Source organism: Benincasa hispida, chromosome 6 (genome assembly GCF_009727055.1).
Source record: "Benincasa hispida cultivar B227 chromosome 6, ASM972705v1, whole genome shotgun sequence".
Lineage (NCBI taxonomy): Eukaryota > Viridiplantae > Streptophyta > Magnoliopsida > Cucurbitales > Cucurbitaceae > Benincasa > Benincasa hispida.
Genome location: NC_052354.1, coordinates 6,348,885 through 6,374,114, shown reverse-complemented (window position 1 = coordinate 6,374,114; position 25,230 = coordinate 6,348,885). Strand labels below are relative to the sequence as shown.

At 35.1% G+C, this 25,230-nt stretch overlaps 4 protein-coding genes across 5 annotated transcripts; 3 read left to right on the top strand and 1 right to left on the bottom strand.

Annotated features, from left to right (window-relative positions):
* The first annotated feature begins 3,807 nt into the window (after positions 1 to 3,807).
* LOC120080083 lies at positions 3,808 to 7,300 on the top strand. The gene is made up of 7 exons (XM_039034638.1): positions 3,808 to 4,119; positions 4,253 to 4,321; positions 5,423 to 5,542; positions 5,640 to 5,714; positions 6,180 to 6,314; positions 6,749 to 6,890; positions 6,971 to 7,300. Exons 1-7 carry the CDS (start codon positions 3,817 to 3,819, stop codon positions 7,126 to 7,128), a joined length of 1,002 nt encoding a protein of 333 aa, XP_038890566.1. The 5' UTR covers positions 3,808 to 3,816; the 3' UTR covers positions 7,129 to 7,300.
* A 3,954-nt stretch (positions 7,301 to 11,254) lies between these two features.
* LOC120079069 lies at positions 11,255 to 12,562 on the top strand. Its single transcript, XM_039033262.1, has 3 exons — positions 11,255 to 11,734; positions 11,822 to 12,098; positions 12,192 to 12,562. Exons 1-3 carry the CDS (start codon positions 11,255 to 11,257, stop codon positions 12,560 to 12,562), a joined length of 1,128 nt encoding a protein of 375 aa, XP_038889190.1.
* Positions 12,563 to 14,804: 2,242 nt separating this feature from the next.
* Positions 14,805 to 16,575, top strand: LOC120080084 (hydrolase tropI). Its single transcript, XM_039034639.1, has 3 exons — positions 14,805 to 15,004; positions 15,108 to 15,406; positions 15,865 to 16,575. The coding sequence occupies exons 1-3, from the start codon at positions 14,879 to 14,881 to the stop codon at positions 16,367 to 16,369; spliced, it is 930 nt and encodes a 309-aa protein (XP_038890567.1). The 5' UTR covers positions 14,805 to 14,878; the 3' UTR covers positions 16,370 to 16,575.
* A 121-nt stretch (positions 16,576 to 16,696) lies between these two features.
* LOC120080085 lies at positions 16,697 to 24,630 on the bottom strand. 2 transcript variants are annotated; one of them, XM_039034641.1, is made up of 3 exons: positions 24,367 to 24,627; positions 23,466 to 23,608; positions 16,697 to 17,015 (listed from the first exon to the last, which is right to left on the bottom strand). In XM_039034641.1, exons 1-3 carry the CDS (start codon positions 24,497 to 24,499, stop codon positions 17,001 to 17,003), a joined length of 291 nt encoding a protein of 96 aa, XP_038890569.1. In that variant the 5' UTR covers positions 24,500 to 24,627; the 3' UTR covers positions 16,697 to 17,000. The 2 variants fall into 2 exon arrangements, with proteins under 2 accessions (XP_038890569.1, XP_038890568.1); XM_039034640.1 differs by lacking the exon at positions 16,697 to 17,015 and having other exon boundaries at positions 17,420 to 23,608; positions 24,367 to 24,630.
* Positions 24,631 to 25,230: the final 600 nt, after the last annotated feature.

Below are 25,230 nucleotides of genomic sequence, written 5' to 3'. Positions count from 1 at the left end.
TTGGTCTTACTCCTGAAATGATAGGCTTATTGAGCTGGCGCTATTGAACCAACCCTCACCTATGAAAATTTAAGGATAATCTCAAATAAATAGGAGGTCACAGTTAGCTTAGGATTAAGGTCAAGTTACCCAAGTCATCTCTATGAAATAGTCAGTCTTAAATAGTAAACAACGTTATAAAGTAAGAGTGACTTATTTCTTGGTCCGATCTTATGCAAACTCATTGCATAGGATCCCCTCACTCCTCATGTCACCATATGAAAGAATCAGGATCACTTCGTTTGTGGCACTTTATAACTCATTATAACAACTACAGAGTGAGGCACATCCAATAGTGTTACGATAATAAGGCACCCAACGTTATTCGTATACTATAGATCATTTTGACTATTTACTCGAACCTGATCCACTCTTATGTCTTCACATAAAGTTTGAGTGCTCACATAATAGTCATGGATCTTTTAGTTTATTGGATTTATTTCTAAAACGAAATAAGCAATTCATATACTCAATAACAATTTTATTGAATCAAAACTTCAATAACAACTTTATTGATTTATAGAGTAAGTTTATTGTTTACAAACCACGAGTTTTAGGATATAAAACGCAACAGAGAAGAGCCACGAAAAATCCACAAGTGTACATGATGTGGTCAGAGAGGTCATAACAAAGAAACGTGCAAACAGACATTAATAACTCATGGCACGGGCCCATCTAGGCTCGATGATATGTAATTTATGGGTGATCGTTTACTTGTTTATGTGTGATCGTTTACTTATTTGTTTGTGATCGTTTATTTATTTATGTGTGATCGTTTACTTATTTGTGGGTGATCGTTTACTTGTTTATAGGCAATTGTTTATTTTTTATGAATGATCGCTTAGTTATATGTGGATGATCGTTTCGTTATTTATGGAAGATTGTTTAGTTATTTGGTATGATCGTTTAGTTGTTTATGGATGTTCGTTTAGTTATTTATGATTAATCGTTTATTTATGTTTTTTTTTTCTTTTTAGTTTATTTATTGTATTGTTTTTAATATTATTTAGTTGAACATAAATATACAATGCAAATTCAGTTCAAGAAATTCAAGTACAAATTACCATATATATTGATTAGCCCACAACTTGGCAACTTATTATTTCCTAAACAATTCCATATTATTCTATTCTTAGTTATCCCTATTACCAGTTACAATATATTCTACAAACTTAACACAAAAAATGTCACAGTCAAGAGACTTACCTTGTTGGAGTGTTCTTCGATCTGTTCACTTCCCATAGCTCGTACTTGAATTTTCTATATCACTCATCATATTTGATGGAAATCAACATTGAAGGTATTGATTTGGCCATCAGCTAAAGATAACCATCAATTATGTCGCTACCGATGTAGTTAGGAATGGAGTCAAATTCATAGATATTGCACATTTTTAGATTGATGGTAAGCATGAGCCAGTGTTGTTTGATGTTGATTGGCCCAAATATGAATTCAACTTCCGTCCATGTTGTTTGTATTCTTCATGTTGTCCAAGCATATAGTCAATAAAGTAAGAAGAGCCTACCCAAAACCTCATATGTGCCTCTTAATCCAACTAGTTTGCCACTTTTCCATCTTCCATTTCCACACCTTTTGGCTGGATCTTAGAAGCAAGTTCTTTTGGCTCCATAATTGCATCCTGGGGCAAAGCAATACGTAAATATAAAGTTGAATGAAGAGTAATCGTGCCTCTCAACCTCCTCAATCCTTCTTTCTTCAACATTATGCATCACAACGAGTCCTTCCAGTCAGTTCTTCTTGTATCTTATCTCTTCGACACTCGGTACAAGTCTCGTCAAAATAAATAGTCTGTACATAAGCAAATGAGTAAGTCAGAATGCATGAAACTATGATGGATACCAAGAATTACTTACTTTTTTTTGGCTGAAAAATATTCTTACTCAATGATTTTATAAGATGAAGCACGAGAAAAAGTTTATCTAAGAATTTTAGGAATTGCAGCCTTGCTGACTTTGGTGGCTATGAACTTATTTGATGAGGATAAAATTTCATAAGCCCACACCTATGATATGAGAGCTTTGTTACACATACATAACACACAAATTCAATGTAGATTAAAGTGAAGTGAAAACGAAAGTACATACCTGGAATACAAATGCAAATCCTTTTATACATTAATATGAGGCATGATAAACATTTTCTGCTTTCTTTATCTCATGTGCCTCCTTTTTTCCGTGCATGATAGTCTTCATGCTATTCAATTTACGTTTAAAAAAGACGGATGACCAGTCATAATGTCTAAAAACTTCAAGGTCATTGGCAATCTCAAATGTCTTCACATCAAATTGGGTTTTCTTGTCTTTTCCAATCATCACCATTTTGATGAATAATGCCAATGCAACCTTAACGACATCTTCATCGTTTGTAAAAGCGAATTTCTCGAATGCAATCTCCACGTCCTTGCAAGAACTATCCTTATCATTTGGATCCTTCGGTTCAAGAATGAGTTGTCACAGTCTCTCACCACTTGTTTCTCTTTCTATTATTTTCTTGGTCGGCCACGACCCAATTATCAAATTAAAATCACCTTGGGAGAATGTCACCTCCTTCCTCAATATGTTGAATGATATAACGTCTGGGTTCGTATCCATTACCTCCCTTAATAGAAAATGATGGAAAAGTTGCCCATTAAATAGAAGATCTACGTCCAACAGTGGACTCAAGGTCGATTTCCTATACATTCTTATCTGCTCGTCTTTCAACTTATTCTTAATCATCGATGCAATTCTGTGGACTTGGCAAGAATCTCTAACAAGGAAATATTTCTCAGTAGAGACGACCATCTTAGCAATCTGTAACAAACGTATACATTAACATAATAAGTAAACGATCGCCTAAAAAAATAAATAATCGCATAACAAAAATTAAACAATCGTGTAACAAATAACTAAATTATTGCATAACAAAAACAAATAAATCGCATAACAAAAAGCATAACAAAAAACTAAACGATCACACAATAAACAACTAAATGATCGTGTAACAAAAAAACTAAACAATCCCAATTACAAAGAACTAAACGATCACATAACAAAAAACTAAACGATCACATAACAAAGAACTAAACGATCATGCAAAAAAACTAAATGATCGCATAACCAAGAACTAAATGATCACGTAACCAAAATTAAATGATCGCACATCTTTATCTAAAATGATCGTTTAAGTTTCTCTAACTGATTATTTGAAAAATACTAAATGCTCGTATAGGACTATCTAAACAATCGATTATGAGCGAATACACAATCATTTAATAAAAATTGAGAGATCGTTTAACAAAAGATAGGCGCAAACCCTAAACAACCGGCGAGAACCCTAAATGAATATCAATATGCATTTAAGGAGAAGAGTCATATACCTTTCAAATCACGATGACAATGGAAAATGTGTAGAAATGAGCAACGAGAAGGTGGCCAAACACTCAAATGAAGATGGGAGACGACGAAAGAAAACGAGAGATACTTGAGAGCAAAATCACACAATGAGAGAGGTAAGCGAAAAGTTAGGTAAATGATCCTTAGTAAAACATTCATAAAAGTGGTAAGGATAATTTTTCTAAATTAGAAGTGAAATTGATATTTTATATGGACAAAAGGTTAATTGTAGATAAATTTTTAGAAAATGGTCATTTATAAAATAGTTTTTTTTATTTTTGAGTCATTTTGGGAAAATTTCCTAATGGTTATTGGGCGTGCGAAACACGACTAACTGTGACTCAGTGTATGGTATATAAGGAGAGGGAGAGAAAGAGAAGAAATGGTAATGGGTAGGATGAGGATAATGGGTAGCGTGAGTTGTAACGTTCAAAGTGGGATCTCTGTGAATCTTGGTGGTTCCTCCACTTTGGTTTGCAATCGGAGGAGAGTTTCTTCATTCCTTCCCAGAAGTAGAAGCAGGTTCCCCTTCACTCCTGAACGCCATTTCACCAGCAACAGAATATTTCATTCGCAATCGCAACCAGCTCCTCTATTTTCTGTTTCTTCCGAGAGAAGATGGAGTAATTTGTCTGTGTATGCCACCTCTCTAGACCTTCCGCTGCTTCCCTTTGGCGTCAATGAAGTAAATCAACCACCCCTTACTCTGCATTTACTTCAATCCCCAACCCTATTCAATTTTTAATTTATTACTGTCCCTTCAAATATTTGATTCCACTTTCGCCTTCTCTACTTCAGTTTCTTACCTTGCTTTTCAGGTGCTTGTTCCGTCGGAGAGTAAAACACTGCACCTGTATGAAGCCAGATATCTAGCTCTATTGGACGAGGTACTTACTTTTTGGACACAATTTATTTCATATAATATTGTCATATTTGTGGTATAAATATTACTGGTTGATTAATTTTATGATGTATATATCTTCCTAAGATTATGTAGCTGTTTTGTGTTTTAATTTGTGAGGTTGTCCATCAACTGCGTCTTAAATCTTTTGTTATGCATTAGCATCTCGGTGCCGGTGGGATATATCTCCACTAGAACAATTTTAAAAACGGATATAATGTGCTAGTAAGTAATTAAGTTCATAATCTTATGAGCGTGTTTGGAATTATTTTCTAAGTACTTAAAATTATTTTTGTTTGCACTTAGAAATAGTATTTTAGGCCATTAGAAAATCATTCCATGCAGACCCTAAGTTCTATTTCCAGTCAAGTGGGATGGAAACAACATAAAGTTTTCTACTTATCAGTGGCTTAAGTTCTGTATATATCTGCTTGCTTTCAGATTCCATGTAATTAGCACATACTCTGTAACTCCTTGGTATGTTCTGCTGCTGGAGCCAGTTTGGTCCTTGTTCTATGATAAGATTTTGAATCTGCATTCCCCAACCTGTAATATATTTCATATTCTTTTTGGTTCCTCCGTTACAAACCAAAGGAATGAGTTTGTGCAAAATAGCGATGATGAAGATGAGTGATTTCTCCTTGTTTGGAAGGGATGGAACTTCTTCTCAGCCTTCAAACCCTTTGACTTGCTGATAATCTTTCTACCTTCTGCTTTTCATTTATCTATGTTATCATATTCTTCAGTTAATTTTGTTGATGTTGCTTGCTTCAGTCCACCGTGGCTGATTCGTTGGTTTGTTAGCCTTTGTATTTAGGTTTTACTTTTTTGGCATTTTTTGTTCTTGTATTTTTCTGTTTGGTTCCTCTATTGTTGGTTCTTTTTCTTTTTCATTTTCTCCCTCTTTCTCCCAGGGAGGTTATAGCTTCGAATTTTTTCTTCCTTTTCACATATCAATGAAATTTTTGTTCCTTGTTCAAAAAAATTACACGATGTGTGTTATTTCATCCTTTTTTTTTTTAAAAAAAAAAGAAAAATTTACTTGCTCTATTTAATCAAATCCCTGACTTGAGTATACTAATTGCAGTCCTTATTTAGGAAGAATAAACTTTTCGTGCATTTTGTGTTGGATCCTGTCGCTGTCAGTGACTCATCAAGGGAAATATCGTTTGCAGCCAGACATGCTTGTTTGGTTTTAATTGAGAATGTAAGTTTCAAAACATTGAAATTGTATATATATCTATACTTTTTAATGTAAACACATGAACATATTTTGATCTACGAGCAGTTTCAGCAAATTGCAGGTCGAGAGATTGCAGGTGGGGGCGTTAGTCACCATCAGAGGAATCGGACGCGTCAAAATTATTGAGCTCTTGCAAGCAAGTGATAAGTGAATTGATTTGAACTCTAAGGAGGTGTTTGGGGCGAGAATTATCCTAATACTATAATAACTACCTTTTGCTGCAGTAAATACTATTTCAATGCCTCTAATTAGCTATAGTCAACACTATTTCAAAACCCTTATCTGTTAGAGTATTTACTGTTTGTTACAGTTTTTACTATTTTACATTCATCATTTTTTTTATTTTTTGTTATAGTTTTTATTATTTTCTACTCAAATTAAAATAGTTTACATTTCAAACACATACTATTATAACCGAAACTAAAATAATCTATACCCCAAATACAAAATATTATAACCCAATTATAATAACCTAGGACTATAATATCTAACTCCTTACCCCAAACACTCCTTAAGTCATTTATTTACCAGTAAATGCATTAAAGTCTAGAATGCTAATTTGTGGTCATTTTAACCATCTTATGGTATACGATTTTTCCAGGTTGATCCTTATTTGCGAGGTACAATTTTATCGGTGAGAGATAATATTGTTCAAGATGAATGTGGGTTAAGTTCAAAAGTGATAGACGTCAAAGACGTTCTTCATAATTTGAATAGTTTGGAGATCAAACTGAAGGTATGATTTTTTCCCTTTCTCAACCGCAGTCATTTCTATGAAATTGAACTGGAAGAGCCACTTGTAGGGCAGTAGATTTTGGGTGATTTTGATAGTTTGGAAGGGTAGAAAATTGTGCTTTCGGCTACTTATATTTCATCTCCATGCACGCTGCAGATTTTTGTGGGCATCTGTAACTTTTTCCTGTTATTAAATTTTCTGGAATGCTATTTTGCCCATCTTGTGGGATATCTAACTTGAAAGGAACATTATAATCTATAGTAGTTTTTGGAGTTAGGTTTAATAACTTCTTCAGGGAATCAGTCAAAAATCATGAAGGAGTTTTGTAGTTAGTTCCGAGTATATATATATATATATCAAAGTCATACTAAACTCACCGTTAATAATGTTAGATTAGATAATGTTCAAAATATGCGTTGTTATCATATCACCAGGCTCCCAAGGAGGCATTGTTGCAGACTCAAATAATGAACTCACTTACATGGGCTGAAAAGGGTATATATGTGGACATTGATCAAAATTTTGTACCATCGTTGGCCGAAAGAGTATCCTTCGCAGCCTTCCAACCAATTTCAGGTAAATTCTCTTTGATCTACACTAGGTATTTGGGCTTTAAAGTTAATATGATTTAATTAATTCAATTATTTCATTTTCAGGGTCAACTAAATCTGAATTACAGAGTTTGCAGCTAAAAAAAATCAAAGCAATGGATATCAAGAATACCCTTGAAAGACTAAATAAATCGTTGAAATTAACAACAGAAAATATTTCTACAGTGGTAGCCAAACTTGCTATACAATCAGTTGAAATTTAGTACTCTGAAAGCTATGGATTGGACATTCTGATAAGTGATAACCAACCCCAATCGTGAAAGGTTGTGAAGTTGTCAACGTGGGGAGTTGATTATAATGTTGGCCATACATGCAATCATAAAACATGTTATGCTATTTTAATTATTAAAACAAAAAGTGATCAATTAAAGGATAGACATGGGTATACGTGAGATAGAATCATTAATCGTGATAACCAACCCCACTCATGAAAGAATGTGATTTTCAGAATCTGACTTTGTCTTCGAGACAAAATCAATCCTCCAATGCTCTCTTATTGTCTTCGACTCCAAAAGCATTTACAAATAACTGACCTCTTTCTCTCGGTCTCTAAATCCCAAGGTCTCAATGCCCTAAATCGAAGAAATGAGAAAAAGTATATATAGAGATGGTGATAGTGAAGCAGCATTGCCCACAATTAACATGGCACATCATAGCGTTGCGGTGCTATGTGTTGTGTGATGTTCATAGTGTTGCAGTGCTAGAATATAACGTTTAGTTGCTATCCTATTTTGCAGCCTTGGGTTAGCATTGAGCCTAGCATTGCAGTGTTTCTTCCGTGCCTTTTTTGGTTTTCTTTTTTCCTTTTTTTTTTTTTTTGTGCCTTAGGACCATTTTTGCCTTTCCTAAAGCTATTTTCTTCAATTAATCTTCAAATTTCTTTTGATTTAGTCCAAAATGCTCGGTTCCTACAAAATCACTATGGAAAAGCATCAAAGAACACATTTTCATATGAAAACTAACAAAATCTAAGTCAAAGAAAGTACTTTTGAGTACTTTCCACCTCCCAAACCTAGAATTTTATTAGTTCCGAGAGAAAAAGAATAAAAATTCTAAACGTGTTATTCACTCAAACTTTATTACTCAAAAAAGCATATTACATCTATAAACATTCGAACACATTCTATAAATTTCAAGGTCAAATCTTTTTGTTCTTCATAGGTGTGTAGAAGTCCTTTTCATTTAGTACTTAATAGTTTAAATGTTGATAAAACTTCCTCTAGTTTTTCCTCTACTCTAATTTTACAAAACTAGCAAGCAATTTTCTAAACCAACCATGTAGCAAAAAGACACTATGTTAATTTTTTTTTTCACAATTTTTTTCTAACAAAACAAGAATACTTTGAAGACAACTGTTTTCGTTTTGGCTTGCTCACATGGCCACATAAAAAACATCCAACTACGTGTCTAAGCTTACTTTCGACAGGTCTTCATGCAATGGAAGGAGCAATCTTCTTTAAAAATTTCTTTTACCTTTTTTTCTATATATTTTTCATTTTTTTATCAACTACACAACAACTAAACTCAACTAAGATTCGGACCTTTTGAGGTGATAGTGGATTCCATTCCATGATACGTGCTAATTTAACAAGGTCTTATATGAAATGGCTACATGCACAAAGTGCAAAAGAATTCAAGAGGGACTTAAATAAAAATAATTAATTCATGACTATGGTACCCTTCACAGTAGATCATCTAACGTGCAATTCAAAACAAGTCATAGGCAATCATAATCCACAACATGCATAAGAATTCCTCATCATTAAAGTACCTTATTATCTCTAATAAAATTTCATATATCCTACAATTGAAAAAAATATAAAAAAAAGTAGACTCAAAATTCATATAATCATATGAGCAACTACATCAAATTCACACAAGCATGTAGTACGTCTCCCTCCCCAAACTGAAAATTACACATTGTCCCCAATGCATTAAAATAAAAATAAACAAAGAGTGAGTAAAACTGGTCTGATTAGTAAGGTAGTCTATATGTGTCAAACATGTAGAATGGTATTTTATGTGGTAGGACTCCTGTAAGAGAGACTAAAAACATATCATGAATGCCATGAAAGGTAAACTAAAACAAACATAAATGAAATAACAAAAATATTTACAAAGTTCGTGAAAAATTGGAAAAGAAAGATCAACAATAAGATTCTATATAAATGGAAAACTAGGATCATCTATCATATGAATGTCTTCCTTTATATAAGGCAGATTTAAAATCAGAAAAATATTTACAAGGCTCGTGAAAAATTGGAAAAGAAAGATCAACAATAGGACTCTACAGAAATGGAAAACTAGGTTCTTAACCTCAATATCTATCATATGAATATTTTTCCCTATATAAGGCAGATTTTCTCTTTCTATCTCACAAACATGCTCTTGGTCTGACTATAATTTCTTCAACTCATCCTCACTATTTGAATACAACATACTATATCTCTGTACTTCATTAGCATAAAAAAAAACATTCTCCTCATGCAAGGCTCTAAGTGCGTCAAGTATCAGAATATGTTGATCATAGTCTCGTTCTCTACCACTTGAGCTTCTATCCTATCAAATCTTTCTAGCTTAGACCTCTCCAGAAATTCTTCACCTTTCACTATAAGATAAACTCTTTCAACATGTGCTCAAGGGAAGGTTTCTTCTCCAATCAAGTTGGATTGAAATTGTAACTCACATGGTCATGGATGGATAACGGATGGAGTTAAAGATAAGGATTGAAAAACATTGGTGTTGTTGGACTTAGGTTGGGTTGGGACATCCTATCAGCCACATATAATTTATTATAAAAGGCCATGACTTAACCACATACACTTATAAGCATGCAAACAGAGTGAAATCAACCAAAAAAAGACTTAAAACAAAAACAAAAACAAATTAAAAGAATAAAAAACTACCTTACACCCTAAATTAAGATTCATGAAATCTCATAAATGTTAAAAGAAATCAAAATATTGATTCCCCAATCATGATGCCAAAAACTTGATAAGCTCAAGTGCAGGTGGCAAATTGCAATATAGTAGAATAGTTTGAGACTGAGTATTATCATCTAGAAATCATGTTATTAATTCTTTTATTTATTTGAGATATCGTTCCAATTTTATTTATGGGATGAAACTATGATGCAAAATAAACTAAGTTAATCCTAAGCAAATAAAATGATCAAGTATGAGGAATTTAAACTAAGTGATGTCCTAGGTATCGATTTCATCAATAAACTTAATAAATTCAATTGTTTAACTCTTGTACCAATTAATACAACAATTAGGTCTCAAATTCTTTTATTTCAAAGTCAACTTTTTCTCTCACCTAATTACTAATTCCTAATTCCTAAATCTCTTAAAACTAGTCAATTAAGTGAAACATTAGGACCCTTCATCATCAATCTCTATTGTTATCCTATTACGCTAATATATTTTAACATTAATCTAACATGTATGATCTAATTTAAAATCCCCTCAATAGATCAAGATAATAAACCATGAAATCAACTAAATATTGTACAAGCATTCAACAACGGGAAGAACAACCATGCTAAAAAGTATCAATACTCATTGAAATTTAAGATTCACGAAAGGGTTCACAACCATCCACATGACTACACAAACCCTAGAACGAAAAGAAAATCAACCTAACTTAGCTTCTTAGACAAAACCATAATCAGAAAACTAAGCTACAAGCAACAATGAAAGACACTGGAAGAAAATACGATGTTATTCGACAATTTAACTCCATCTCTAAGGTAGAACGACCCTCCAATGCTCTCTGGTAATCTTTGGCTCAAAAAGCACTTGTAAATAGATTTGATGTTTCTCTCTAAGCCTCGAAACCCTAGAGTCTTGATGCCCTAACTTGAAGAACCGAAGAAAATATCTAAAGCTGAAATAGTGATAGCATTATGGCACTAGCCCAAAATTAACCTAGTATGCCGTAGCAACACAATGCTATATGTTGTGTGATGTTTGTAGCATTTTGTTAGTAACTTAAAATTGCAAATTAATTTTTGAGTTGATCTAGTCAATTCCTAGTCTTTAGGAAATAGTTGAAGTTGTTTTTAGTTGTAGTCAAGTCTAAGTTCCTATTCTTGTGGAGTTAGTGGGATTAGTTGCTAACATTGTGGAATCTATTTTCAGATTCAAGATATGTATTTATATGAAGTTTTCTAGAATGAAATACACACTTCCCATTTTTCTCATTTCCCTCTCATTAGTTAGAACAACAGTGATATCAGAGCCCTCAATTCTTAAAAGATCTGTGAGTGAGGATCAGTGAAATATCTCTGAGAGAAACTGAGTGATATACTTGTGAGAGTTGTTAGAGATGGAATCAGGATCAAATAGTCTTTCTTCATTGGTTCCACTTGTATTTGATGGTGAAAACTACCAGGCATGGGCTATCAGAATGCAAGCCTACATGGAGGATTGTGATTATTGGGAAGTAATTGAGCAAGACTATGAGATTGCTCCACTTCCTGATAACCCAACAATATATCAGATCAAAACTCACAAGGAGAGAGTCACCAGGAAGGAAAAAGCTCGAGTTTGCCTATATGTAGCTGTGTCTCCCGCCATATTCAATAGAATTATGGCCTTGAAGTCGAAAAAGGAGATCTGGGAGTTCCTCAAAAGTGAGTATGAAGGTGATGAGAGGATTAAAGGCATGAAAGTGTTGAACTTGGTGCGAGAATTCGAGAGAATGCAAATGAAGGATTATAAGTCCATTAAAGAGTACTCAGATAAGTTGATTGGGATTGCTAACAAGGCAAGAGCATTAGGAATCGATTTATCTGACAATAGATTGGTTTAGAAGATTCTAATTTCAGTACATGAGAGATATGAAGCAACCATTGCTTCCTTAGAAAATATTAAAGACCTCTCAAAACTTAAGGTGATAGAAGTGGTTAGTGCTTTGCAAGCACAAGAGCAAACGAGGTTGATAAGACAAGAAGGAAGCATTGAGGGGGCATTGAAAGCTAGAGTGCCGCAGGGAGAAGGTAGAAGAGAGAAGAAGGGAAGTGGCAGTAGTAGCTCAGAGTCTGCTATAAAGGATGCTGGTAGTACATGCAAGCATTGTGGGAAGCAGAATCATCCACATTTCAGATGTTGGAGAAGGCCAAATGTAAAGTGTAGAAGCTGTCATTTATTGGGGCACATTGAACGATTATGTAAGAAAGCAAAAATTCAACAACAAGGAGGAGCACATGTTGTAGTATAGCAAGAAGAAGATCAACTCTTTGTGACTACTTGCTTCTCATCAGTCACTCAATGTGATGGTTGGTTGGTTGATAGTGGGTGTACCAATCACATGACAAATGACAAAGAGTTGTTCAAGGACATTGACAAGTCATTCAAGCCAAGAGTGAAGATAGGAAATGGTGAGTATCTAGAAGTAAAGGGGAAGACCACAGTGTCAATAGAGAGCTGTGCTGGAATCAAGTTGATTACTAAAGTGTTGTTTGTCCCTGAAATTGATCAAAACTTGTTAAGCGTTGGTCAATTAGTAGAGAAGGGATTCAAAGTTTTGTTTGAAGAAGAAAAGTGCCTCATTTCTGATTCAAATGGGAATGAGTTGTTCAAAATAAAGATGCAGCACAAGATTTTCTCGTTGGATTCACTCGAGAAGGAGTAGATAGCTTTCAAGTGTCAAATAAATGACACTGAGTTATGGCACAAGAGGTTGGGGCATTTTCATCAAAAAGGGTATGCACAAGTCTGGGGAATTGATTTATCTGAGACTTTTGCACCAATTGCAAGAATAGACACAATCAGGTTGTTACCGGCTGTGTCAACCCAACATGAATGGAAGGTGTATTAGCTAGATCTGAAGTCAGCATTCCTAAATGGAGTGTTAGAAGAAGAGATCTATGTTGAGTAACCAGATGGATTCATCATACCAGGACAAGAGTAGAAGGATTATTTGTTGAAGAAGGCTCTCTATGGGTTGAAGCAAGCTCTTAGAGCATGGTATAGCAAGATGGATGATCACTTGCTGAACCTGGATTTTGTGTGAGTCGTTTTCAAGCTCTTAGGAGCAAGTTAGGTGTTTGCAGTATTTGAGTTAGGAGGAGAATGTTAGTAACTCAAAACTGCAAATTAGTTTTTTAGTTGGTCCAGTCAATTCCTAGTTTCTAGGAAATAGTTGAAGTTATTTTTAGTTATCTAAGTTTCTATTCTTGTGGAGTTAATAGGTTTAGTTGTTAACATTGTGGAATCTATTTTTAGATTCAAGATATGTATTTATATGAAATTTTCTAGAATGAAATACACACTTTCCATTTTTCTTATTTCCCTCTCATTAGTTACAACAATACATTTGGGTGCTACCTTGTCTTGCAACCTCCAATTTTAACATCGAGCCTAGTGTTGCCATGCCTCTTATACGTGGATTTCAGCTCCTTTTTGTCCTTTTCAAGTGCTAATATCATTTTGTGCTTCCCAAGGCTATTTTCTTTAATTAATTTTCAAATTTCTTCTAATTCCATTCAAATGCTCGATTCCAATCCGATCAATATAGAAAAAGCACATTTTTCAAAAACTAACCGAACTTCAAGGCAAAATAAGCATTTTTTAAGTGCTTTTGAGGGATCTGTCCAAGGGTTCCTTTTGGTCAGCCGCACGAACAACTTTGTTGCTCATCGCATGCTCACAGATTTGGCTATCTCTTTAAGGAAGTCAAGAACAATAACGGAAAGATGCAAACTTGGAAAGCTTTAAAGTGACAACGAACTTAATTAAGTTGCCTCTTGGTCACTTCAATGCATGTAATTGAAATAGAAGAAATACGACATTATTATCATGAAGAAAGAAGAGGATGAAAAGGGAAGAGATTAGAATACAACAATACGATTGAAAGAGAGTGATTCATCCCGACAGGAGGCTACAAGGTAGCATCGGTGGAATACACAACGGAGTGGAATGAAGAATTCGTGGAATACGATGATTTGTTGGCGGAATGGTGTGAAAATGCAGAAGAATCGATTGATGGAAAATTTGGGGGTGAATTTTGCATGATTTTAGGATCTTGATTTTGATTATAGAAGGAAAAAAACTTTGATTTTTTAATTCCGTAGATTTCAGCCAGGTTTTATTTCAATCCATATATGCTTCTTTTTAAAATTTAATTGTCAATGGATTAGACCAGAGATAATTACTAATATACCCTTTATCTATCTTTTATTTTAATATTTTTTATTCTCCATATTACACAAAAGTATAATATTTGATCAGATTGAACAAAAGTAAAATTTTGGTTCCAAACAAAAGAAATCATGGATACCCTAATTGGTTAAGTTGGTTGTTTAGAACCATCATAAAAAACTGTCATCATATCTATATGACAATTACTTACTATAACGAATCAGCAATTTATAATTAGTATCAAATCTAATGTCATCACATCTATATGATGACGGTTAGTTATGATGTTAGTTTAGAACCATCATCTTATTTCATGCCATTATGTTATTAATTATTTTGTTAGTTTGTAATCATGTTGTATACCTAATGGATGGTAGTTGTAAACTGACATCAACCTATTTTATGTAGATGACGTTTAATACCCATTATTATTGTTATCAAATGAAACTTAAAATCTTTTCTACTTTTTAAACATTTTACAAACTTAAGATTAGTTTAAATGTGTAGTGCTCCTTGACACCACACCGGTACGAAATTACTTGTATGTTGAGGATTTTTTCTTTTTTCCTTCAAATTTATTGATGAGTCATTTTTCTAGTATCAAAATAGTCCATCCAGATATTTTTAGGAAGGACAAAAAAAAAAAAAAAAAAAAAAACGAAGATAAGAAATTGGTGATTTACATGGAAACTAAGAGGTTGTGTTTGTGGGTTTTGTGTCCCCAACTCCCAGGATATTTTTAGGATATTTGTTTTGGACGTCATTCACTGGCTGCCACTGCAAATATTTTATTGGAGAGAGAGAGAGAATGGGATTAGCCTCCGCCGGAGCGCAGTTGATTTCCCTTCCACCAACGGGGAGCAGTAGCTGCCGCCGCCGCATCGGGACGCCATTTCAACTACCTTACTTCCGATTTACTTCTCCTCTCCCTTTTGTATGTTTCTTTTCCCTAACATGTTTACCATTCTCAAAAACCATATATATAAATTGAATCCTCATTTTGTTGAGAGTAATTAAAGGGTTGAGATTATTTTCAGAGGAAATGCGGTAATAGGAGTGATTGGAAATGGAAGGGCAAGAGAGAGAAAAAGGGAGGTAAAGTGTGTTATAGCGTAGAGGGAGTGGAGGATGATGATGATGATGATGCTGCTTGTGAACTCGTTAATGGAATGGAGCTTTCAATTGGGGAACAACCTCATCATTCAATCCCTGCATATCTCTTTAAGGCAGTCAAGAACAATAATGGAACTGCCATTCTCCTCTTGTCCGATCTCTTTGCCTTTCAACATTCTTCCATTAGAGACTTTGCTTATCGTCTTGCTTGCAATGGCTTCAAGTATGCTGCCCTACCATTCACTTTCAATTTCAAAAAAAAAAAAAAAAAAAAATTCAATTTAAAATAAATTTCAATTTTGTATTAAAACGGTACCCTAAACTTCCAATTTTGCATTTAGTAAATATATGTAAATTTTGAAATAATATATCAAAGTTTAAAAATAAATTTACAATTTGAAAGTTTAAAAATCAAAACAATTCAAACGACAAATTATAATTCAACCTTCATCGCTTTTCATTTCCTCAACTCAATTAAGATGTCAATTGTGTTAACGAATTTCAAGTACAAACAAAATATTAATACTTTTTTTTTTTTAAATGCAAGATTGAAACTAAAAATACACTTTCAAACACTTTCAAACAGGGTTTAAAAGTTATGTATCCTGGAACCTTTTGATGCCAAATATCTTCTTTTTTCTCTCAATCATGCCACGATTGTTTGCTGAAGTTGAACTGCAGTGTCTTACTTCCAGATTTAATTCACGGAGATTCATGGAAGAAACAGTCTACAAAACGAGACATGCAGAGGATTGCAGAAGACATAGGAACAGTAACAAAATGGTTGGTCGACGAGTTTTCAGCAGCAGGCCTCTCGAGGAAGCTTGGGATCATGGGATTTGGGTATGGGGGAGGCCAAGTTATAGAAGTTCTAGCACGAGATGAGGGTGCCTGTTTCTGTATTGGAGCCTCCCTCTATGGTACTGAAGTAGATCCATCTCTTGCTACCAAAGTCAAGGTTCCTGTGTTACTCATCTCAGGGGACAATGATCCACTTTGTCCAGTGAGTGTCATGAAGGATTTGGAGAAAAGGATGGGAGAAGGTTCCAAGTTAGTGATATTTGGGGGAAGAGGCCATGACTTTGTTCACAACCCTAGATCTCCAGAAGAAGATGAAGATGCTGAGCAGGCTTTTCTAATGATAAGAAATTGGCTGCATCACGGATTGGTTGCAACTAATATTTAGCTAACTACCATAGCTAATTTGGTAATGAACGAAGTCAACCTGATTCTGATACCACTGCTACTAGGATTCCAAAATGCCCAAGACTGGGGCATGCCCACTTATACACAACTCAGCAATATGATGCAGTCATTGATAAACACATACTATCAGTTGGGATCCCTATGAGTACGTATTTTTCAGGCTAAAAATTGCTTTTCAATGATCCATATCAGATGAGTAATAATTGAAATGATAAAAACAAAAACAAAACTTAAGTTAAATCAACCAGTGTCCAAAATAATGTTTCACGTTTCCCCACTACTTGAAGCCATCAAACTGCGAAGTGTATGATACAAAAGATGGTTGTCATAGCATGAATTAAATAAACAAAGTGAGGGTTGCAAGAAAAGTACTTATTAATTTCTTATTTCCTCTCCAGCTCACGTAACTCTATTAGCAACAGGAAAAAGTTACAGACGCCCACAAAAATATGCAGCGTGCATGGAGATGAAATTTAATGTCTACATGCAAAAACGTTTGTATTACACAATGGAAACCAAGCATGGGAAACGTAAGCTTAACACTCTCAAGTAAAATTACGGTTTCACATCCATTCAATCTCAAGACAGCTTGCTTCTCACAGCATTTGTGACTAATCTTGCCCCTCCTGGACAAAACCAAATGTCAACCAGATATCAATACATAAAATGTTGACAAACTATTATCTGCTTTAGAAATTTCAGAAAACAGCAAATGGTTTCTCCTTTCATCACAAAGATATGAGGGAAAAAATGCGTGGAAAGACTATGGAAATCGATTTCCACATAGCAAGAAACCAAAATACGTGTTACAATAAACAGAAAAAAAGTATCAGTTAAAAGATCAGTTATTCCTGTGAAACAAAGATTAGAAACTGTGGTGATCAGGTGGACAACGACCACAAGCAACTTCATGTTTTAACTTTTCTTTCATAGTTGGTGGTTCTTTACGGTTCTAATTAAGAGGGCTGGGTTTGGTTCTTTTCCTTCAACAAGTTTCTTCACGTCTAGAAATTATCCCGGCATCCAAAACTAAGAAAAACATATATATATATATATATACAAATTGAACACAATTTAAGGTCCCAAGTCTAGAAACATATATATTTTGCTTACCCATGCTTTATAGGTCGCAAGTCTCAATCCCATCTTTTTCCTCTTGTCAAAAATAAGAAACGAGACAAATTATACTTATAACATATTAAAAAGAAAAACAGATCGGTTAATATAACCTTTTAAGGGAGGGCAATCTCTCTCGCACAACACTATTCCCAGAACTACAGTTCCCTTCCAAAACCCGAACTCCTATTTATAACCCTCAACTCAAACAAACTCCAAATAATATTCTCAATATTGTACTACTACTAACGCTGTTGACAAGACTATTTGGACACCTATCACCATATAGTGCGAGGATTCAGTATTGCTAAAAAAGTTGTTATTCTGTTGTAAAGGCATCAAGAAAGTTAATCCACTGAATAGCTAATACAAAACTTCTGGATGATCTACAAATAAAAGAGGTGCCAAGGCTGCATAAACAAGGATAGGAATAAACATGGGATGTATTTTTTTTGGGGGGGGGACAAGCCGACAATATAAGACCACCAAGACACCTAAAACCAAAGAAGCACAGACATGGCAACAAGACAATTTCTAGAAATGTAGGGCACAGACAAGTTGGAGATACTTTATTTTAACCTTTTTTTTATAATGAAATAACTTTCATTGAGAGGGAAAAAAAACCTCAAAAGGAAAGCCAATTCAAGGAAATTGCTACAATAGTGCAGAATAGAACCCATAGAATAATTACAAAAGCTCTTTGAAACCAAAGCTAAAAAAGAAACATAAAATCTAGACCAAACATCCAAAGGGGCCCTCTCCAAACCTCCAAGAATTTTACCATTCCTTCCACCCCAAGGATCCACGAATTGCACACCCCCGAAAAAGCTACAAGAGCAGGTACTTGCCACAAAAAGGAAAATCAAGGAGGAACTCTCCAGTCGTACTATTAGAAACCTTATGACTAAGAAGCACGGACACGGACACGGACACGGGACAAAGGATACGACATGATGACACACCAATTTTAGAAAAGGTAGGACACAACTCATTCAGGACAATAGTTTTTATTTTTTTTTAATATATATATATATATTAAAAGATCAAACCTAAAATACTTCCATTTTTTTTATTAATTATTAAAAATAATGTTATTTAAAAAAATAAATAATAAAGAAGAAATTCAAAAAATAATAATAATAAAGAAGGAAAGGACATTTAAAAGAGAAAAGTCAAAAACCCATTTAAAAGAGACCCAACGTGGAAAGAATGTAAAAAAGCCCAAAAGCCCATTTAAGTGTAAAAACCCCAACCTTAATGATGTTTCCTTTTTCCCCCACTGTTCTCTTTTTGACACCCACACACAACCCCCTCATCTCTCCTCTCCGATTCTGCTTTTTCTCCCTTCCTCCTCGATTCTTATCAACTTTCACCACCACTGTCAAAGTTCTCGATGCTGATACCCCCCTTCGTCATTGCTCAGCAAGATAAAAAATGCAACGTTTCAATTGTTTTTTTAGATTGAAACTTGTCATGTCCTGAGGTGTTGCCTGCCGTGTCTGACCGTGTCGAGGGTGTGTCCTGCCGTGACAGACATTACAAATTTAATAATAAAACAATAAACATGCCAATTAGCATGGTATCCGACACCGGCCTGGCCATTTTAGGAGTGTTTGTGCTTCTTATATGACAGGCAAGCCTAAAACCAAATGCCTGGAAGAAACTACTCCAAACCAATCTCACATACTTGCACCTACCTCCAAAGAATATGATTCAAGTCTTCCTTTACCTTTTGACAAAGAATACAACAACATGGGCCAACTAACAAGGGAGATTTCCTAGCAAGCTAATTCAAAGTATTAGCTTAATCGTGTAACACCAGCCAAGCAAAGAACTTAACCTTCTATGGAATCTTTATTCTTTCATAGAGGAGAAAAAAAGATTCACTGACAAGAGAAGAGCCCAATAAACGACGAAAGAAGGAATCACAAGAAAACCCACCCAAAGGGTTACTACTCCAAATGTGAATCATTTCTTCCCAACCTAAAGTCAACCTCCCCTATCAAATATAGGAGAGCTCAAACATCCACCACTTCTTTATAAGTCAATATATGCCATAAGCTAGGGGGAAATACTCTCGAACCAGACCAAAAATCAACCACCAAGTGGTTTTTAAAGGATGACCCATGATAGAGACAAAGAAACACGCAGTAGAGGGGTTTATCCCCCACCACACAATGAACCAAGTGAGAGAAAGGGAGCTCAAAGATAAATATCTTTCCACGGATTTTGAAAAGTATCTCTCACACTATCTGATAGCCAATCAAAAGGGTGAAGCCCATACTTGATAACAATGACCCTATGCCAAAGGTCTTAGGCTCAAGGAGAAAACGCCACGACCATTTAGCCAACATGGTTTCATTGCAAGTCCTTAAATTCCCAATTGCTAAACCCCCAAACTCACATGCTTCTCAACAACCTCCCATCTCACCAAATGTGCCTCTTGCTTTCTTCCACCCTACCAAAGGAAGTTATGCATGAGCTTCTCTAAATCCTTACAAACCAAGCAAGGGTCTGAACAAAGAGAAATAGTAAATGAGGAGACCACTCAGCACATAATGAATAAGCGTCAATCATTTCTTCCATGATGCCAAACTTTCTAACCTTATCAACCACCGATTCCAAAAAGAACTAGTCTTCAAGTTGCCACCTAGAGGGAGACCTAACTACATAAAAGGGAAGAAACCTACATCATAACCCACCAACCCATAGCACTTACCCAACGTCTTTGCTTCACAATTAATCTCCATTATTCAACATTTGCCCTCGTTAATCCTTAGCCTTGACATAGCCTCAAAATAGGCAAAAACGTGATTCAACAACAAAAACGAATCCACCTTGCCAAATCAGAAGATCATGTAATCAACAAATTGGTTATGGGATGAGGCAACTTTCTTCCTGTCAACCTCTAAAGATTCAATAATGTAACCTTGAACACCTTTAGACATGATCCTACTCAGAATATCAAAAACTAGCAATAAGAGAAAAGGGGATAGAGGGTCATCCTATCTTAGACCTCTAGTGGCCTTGGTTTTCCCCTTCAGACAACCATGAATAGGATAGGACTAACTCACATTTCTTATACAACTCCACATCCACAGCCTCCATTGGTAATCAAACCCTTTTCTTCTCCGACACCTTATACAAGAATTTCCAATCAACATGTTCACAGGCTTTCTCATAGTCTATTTTCAAAATTACTCTCTCTTCAAATGTCTATAATCCTCAGTAGCTTCATTAGCTATAAGAGCTTGGCCAAGAATCTAACACCCAGCAATAAGCCTATCCATCATTAGCTATAAGAGCTTCCCCCGCCTCCCGATAAATGATACAACAAAAAGGACCCAACAACATCTTTATCATAAGCCTATCCATCGTATTCAGATGACCAAGCAAAACCTGTCAAGAAAATAACTTAACTTTCTTTGGAATCTAATTTTCCATATAACATCAAAGACTGACTCAACAATAGGAGAGAGATGCAAAAGAATCCTAAAGAATGAATTGTAAGAAAAGCACTCCAAAGGGTTAGGACACCAAACACAAGCATCCCTTCTCCCAATCCTAAAGTTAAAAACCTCAATCAAGGAAAGAAGAGAGACCACTTAACCCTATCTGTGTGCTCCTTCTTAGGAATAAGGCACACAAAGGTTTCCAAGAAGGAACAATTCATAATGCCTCTTTCAAAGAGAATTCTTCAAAAACAATTTCCAAATCCCCCTTTAGAAGATTCTAGTTACCTTGGAAAAAAGACATGGAGAAACCATCTAGACTTAGAGATTTACTCCTATAACTCCCCAAAATTGCTTTCCTAATTTCTTCCAAAGAAAATGGCACCACCGACTCTTCTCCCTCCCTAGGCAAAATAAGGCACCAATCAATACCTTGAATAAACAGTTTTGGCATCACAATGGGGCTATAAAGGTTAGATAAAACCAACAGAACCTCCTCTTCCACCTCCTTGTCACTACTTGTTCTCTCCCATGGCCCTTAACCAAAGGATTTCTTATTTCTCCTTCTACTAGCCACCCTATAGAAAAAAGCACAATTACAATCCCCATCCTCAAACCACTCCGCTTTCATCTTTTGGCTCCAATTAATATTCTCCCTTATCAAATCAGCATACTCCCCCTCTAAGAGAATCCCTCTGCCTTTCAAAGCAGGATCCAAAAGACCCTCCAACTCCTTCAAATCAATCTCCTCAATTCTATTAAGGATTTCTTGCTTTTTGATTTAGACATCTCCAGAAACCTCTCTATTCCAAGACCTTCAAGTTGCTTTTAGCACTCTTGGTTTCCTCATAAAATGAGAACCTTCCCAACTACTATTAACCCAAGTAAACTTACCATTCGAAAGAGAAAGACCAAAAAGGTTGCCACCCTCAATAAAGTCATTAAAGAGACATCGACTTCGTCACCCTCCCACCAGAACCTCTCTCTTGGGGAATGATCCATTTTAAAATTACCAGCAACACACCATCTCTAGCCATAGTAGCAGATTTGATACTCCAAAATAGATAAGATACATAAATTTAACATCAAATGTTTAAAAGTGCTTATAAAATTGGTATCATGGACCCTCCCTTCCCCCTTTTAGACTTTCAAATGTGAATTTAGTGTTGGGTTATATTTTATGATTGATCACATGTAATGGGTTGGGCAATGGCATATAGCAAAGAAGCACGAACATAGACACGACACGACATGAACACAATGACATACAAATTACAAAAAATGTAGGAGTAGGAGTAGGACACAAACAGATTAGGGACCAGTTATTTTCTTTAAAATTTTAAAACAATATTAAAAGACCAAACTCAAAGTACTTTAGTTTTTTTTTTTTTACTAGCTATTACAAATTAAAAAAAAAAACATGAATGGAGATTTAAATGGCCATTGAATTTAGATTAGAATTTAAATAGTAGAAAACCCCAATGAGTCATATGAGCCCACTTTAACCCAATACTACTACCTCCAATCAACTTCGTAACCGCTTCAACCAACACCATTGTTTTGTTGCCAACCTCTTATGACCAACACAATCTATTGTTGACCGCTTGGAAGGTTTGGATTTTTTTTTTATGTACCATTTAAATGTTAATATGGTGTGTCTGCCACATGTCCAATTTATTATTATTTTTTTTAAAAAAAAGGTGGAATATCCAACATATACACTTTGTCAAAAACAAATTGTACATGCTTCCTGGAAATGTAGTAAGGAATAAGGTTAGACATTTTTCCCTTTCTCAAAGTTTAGTACACCCTGGCAAAACAGCTCTGAAACAAACAGGAAAAAAAAAAAGGTGCGCCACCTATCCATGTTTTCAGGTTGATGTGTTTGAGAGTGTCCCCTATGATCCAATTCCAAACATGTCCTAAGGGTTCGAAATTGAAATAAAAAAACAACAAAAAAGTACGATACTTCTTTTTTGCTTGTCAAACGCATGTTTGAAGTGTGTGTGTCAGACATATATACAACACAAACACCCTACCAAACAAAAAAGGTTAACCAAAAAGTTGGCATCTTTGGAAATTTTGAACCTTCAATTTTTCATTGACTAAAACAGATATATGGGTTGCAAATTTATAATCTTAGTAACTAGGTAATGACGTAGATTAAAGATTTTGTTGAAAAAGTCCCATAGGCTCTCTTTGCAAAATTACTAAGTCCTAACAAGTAATTTCTAGATCACACAACTCCTAATAAGTATGATCTAATGTCTGGATTCTGATAATTTACAATCGCACACGCTTAATACTTCTAGCCCTTACAACAAAATAAATTAATTCTTGACCATAACATAGTCCATATATATATATATATAAAGAAATCAATATAAACACATAAGAATCAATCTCTCCAGAAAAATTAAATCAGAATCTAAAGATGATCAAATAATATCATATTAAACAGAAAAATTCAAGGAGATGATTTTACTGTAAAAGAAAACGTGATTTCACCTGTGAAGGCTGAGCCTCTGTGATTTTGGGAGATGCGAATTTTGCGGTGGAACCTTCAAATAAGGAATTACAATCTGTGTATGCTGATCCAATGCCCAATCCAGCACCAAAAGCTATAGAAGCCCAACGAGTCACCGGACTCCCTAGTTAATCACGATATGGTGCTCATTAAACCATAAAACTTAAGTTTCAGAAATGATAAAACATCGGTATATTATTGAGTGCAGGTGCTTCAAAATAAACAACCAAAGAGGCCATCTATTTTGCAAAAATCCAGGATGTCCACAAGTGGGTTTCTGGGTTCAAACTCACAAGTTTGCTTAACAAAATTCTAGAAAATTCTGATATTCGAGGATGCAACGACCCCAATCTTGATATTTTTTTTTAGTACAACTACAACAATGGAAGAGATGGAATCGAACCTTCACCAAGAAATAAGGTCATGTCAATTACCTTACGCTCAATTTGGCATCCAATATTACTGCTATCCATGTTATCTGTTATAAACTGAAAGGACATTCCAGTATTTGTGCAAGCATCCATGTTATATGTTCCCGATACTTAAGAAACGGATACACTAGTACATAAAAACATGCTCTATGCGAACCTCGATTTTCTAAGTCTAGAGTCTCGTCGCAGAATAAAATCGTTACATCTCTTCCATTTGCAGATAAACAGACATTCCAAATTGACAGACGAAAAAATCTGAACATATGGTTGATCCAATGTAATAAAATGCAAATCCAATTTTTAGGAAAAAATAGCGAGAGAACGAAATGCTTCAAAAAGAATTATTTTGTTCGCTTAAAACTCCAATGCTTCCCATCCGCCATATGAAGATTAGGAAAATATAATAAGGTGGAAATAAGAAAAGAGAAAAAAGGTGAGGAATTATTATTACTGAAGAAAAGGAGACCACCAAATGCACCAGCCAAGGAAGAGTAAACGAATCGACGCAGCGTCAAATCAAGACAAGCGTCCCACTTGGCATTCAAATCGTGCGGTGGAGGCAAAACCCCTTTGTTCTCAGCCATATCTAGGGAGGAACTGTCAGACGCTATCAAGGGATAAAGTTGTATGATATCCTCCCCGTCGTCGTCGTCGTCGTCGTCTTCTTCTTCTTCTTCTTCTTCAGCTTTGTGGGAATGGCCGTATTATGAGGGTTTCCGTCGGACCCCTATCCTGCTTCGTTTGGTCAGCGGGTTCAGCCCGGCCCCATTTGTTATTTGGGCCCATTGATATCAATGAGCCCAAATACCAATCCCATTCTTGGCCGGCCCTATCACGTTGATTGTCGTTATCGAACCATTTTTAATGGAATAAATGGCCATAACTCTGGATTAATAAGTTCAATATTGTATTTTAAAAAAGAAATTTAGTCAAAACCGTTGATTTGAAAAATGGCTAAAGGCAAATTTACCGTAAAATGACCAACATGAATTTAAGATATATTGATTTGCTCTTTGTTTTTCCAATTTGACCCTCACGCCATTGTTAACATCATTAATAAATATTAATATTGATTTGCTCTTTGTTTTTCCAATTTGACCCTCACGCCATTGTTAACATCATTAATAAATATTAGTGCTCATATGGCTACAATCTAGTTCTCTCTATTAGGACTGGCAACGGGATGGAAATGCAATCCCTATCCTCATTTTCGTAGGGATTTATAATCCTCATCTCTGTCCATTTCCTGTTTTGAGGAGTCAGGGTCGGGATTAAGGAATCTCCATTCGAGGATCGGGTCCCTACAGCAAAAAAT

Bases quoted from the DNA above. Each gene is read 5' to 3' on its own strand.
- LOC120080083 (XM_039034638.1), top strand. From the start codon at position 3,817: ATGGTAATGGGTAGGATGAGGATAATGGGTAGCGTGAGTTGTAACGTT. The intron at 5,715-6,179 runs GCAAGTGATAAG...CGATTTTTCCAG, and splicing joins AAATTATTGAGCTCTTGCAA to GTTGATCCTTATTTGCGAGG. The intron at 6,891-6,970 runs GTAAATTCTCTT...TTTCATTTTCAG, and splicing joins AGCCTTCCAACCAATTTCAG to GGTCAACTAAATCTGAATTA.
- LOC120079069 (XM_039033262.1), top strand. From the start codon at position 11,255: ATGGAATCAGGATCAAATAGTCTTTCTTCATTGGTTCCACTTGTATTT. The intron at 11,735-11,821 runs GTTTAGAAGATT...TCAAAACTTAAG, and splicing joins ATTTATCTGACAATAGATTG to GTGATAGAAGTGGTTAGTGC. The intron at 12,099-12,191 runs GTAAGAAAGCAA...GCTTCTCATCAG, and splicing joins GGGGCACATTGAACGATTAT to TCACTCAATGTGATGGTTGG.
- LOC120080084 (XM_039034639.1), top strand. From the start codon at position 14,879: ATGGGATTAGCCTCCGCCGGAGCGCAGTTGATTTCCCTTCCACCAACG. The intron at 15,005-15,107 runs GTATGTTTCTTT...GATTATTTTCAG, and splicing joins TTACTTCTCCTCTCCCTTTT to AGGAAATGCGGTAATAGGAG. The intron at 15,407-15,864 runs GTATGCTGCCCT...GTTGAACTGCAG, and splicing joins CTTGCTTGCAATGGCTTCAA to TGTCTTACTTCCAGATTTAA.
- LOC120080085 (XM_039034640.1), bottom strand. From the start codon at position 24,499: ATGGCTGAGAACAAAGGGGTTTTGCCTCCACCGCACGATTTGAATGCC. The intron at 23,609-24,366 runs GTAATAATAATT...GTGATTAACTAG, and splicing joins TGGTGGTCTCCTTTTCTTCA to GGAGTCCGGTGACTCGTTGG.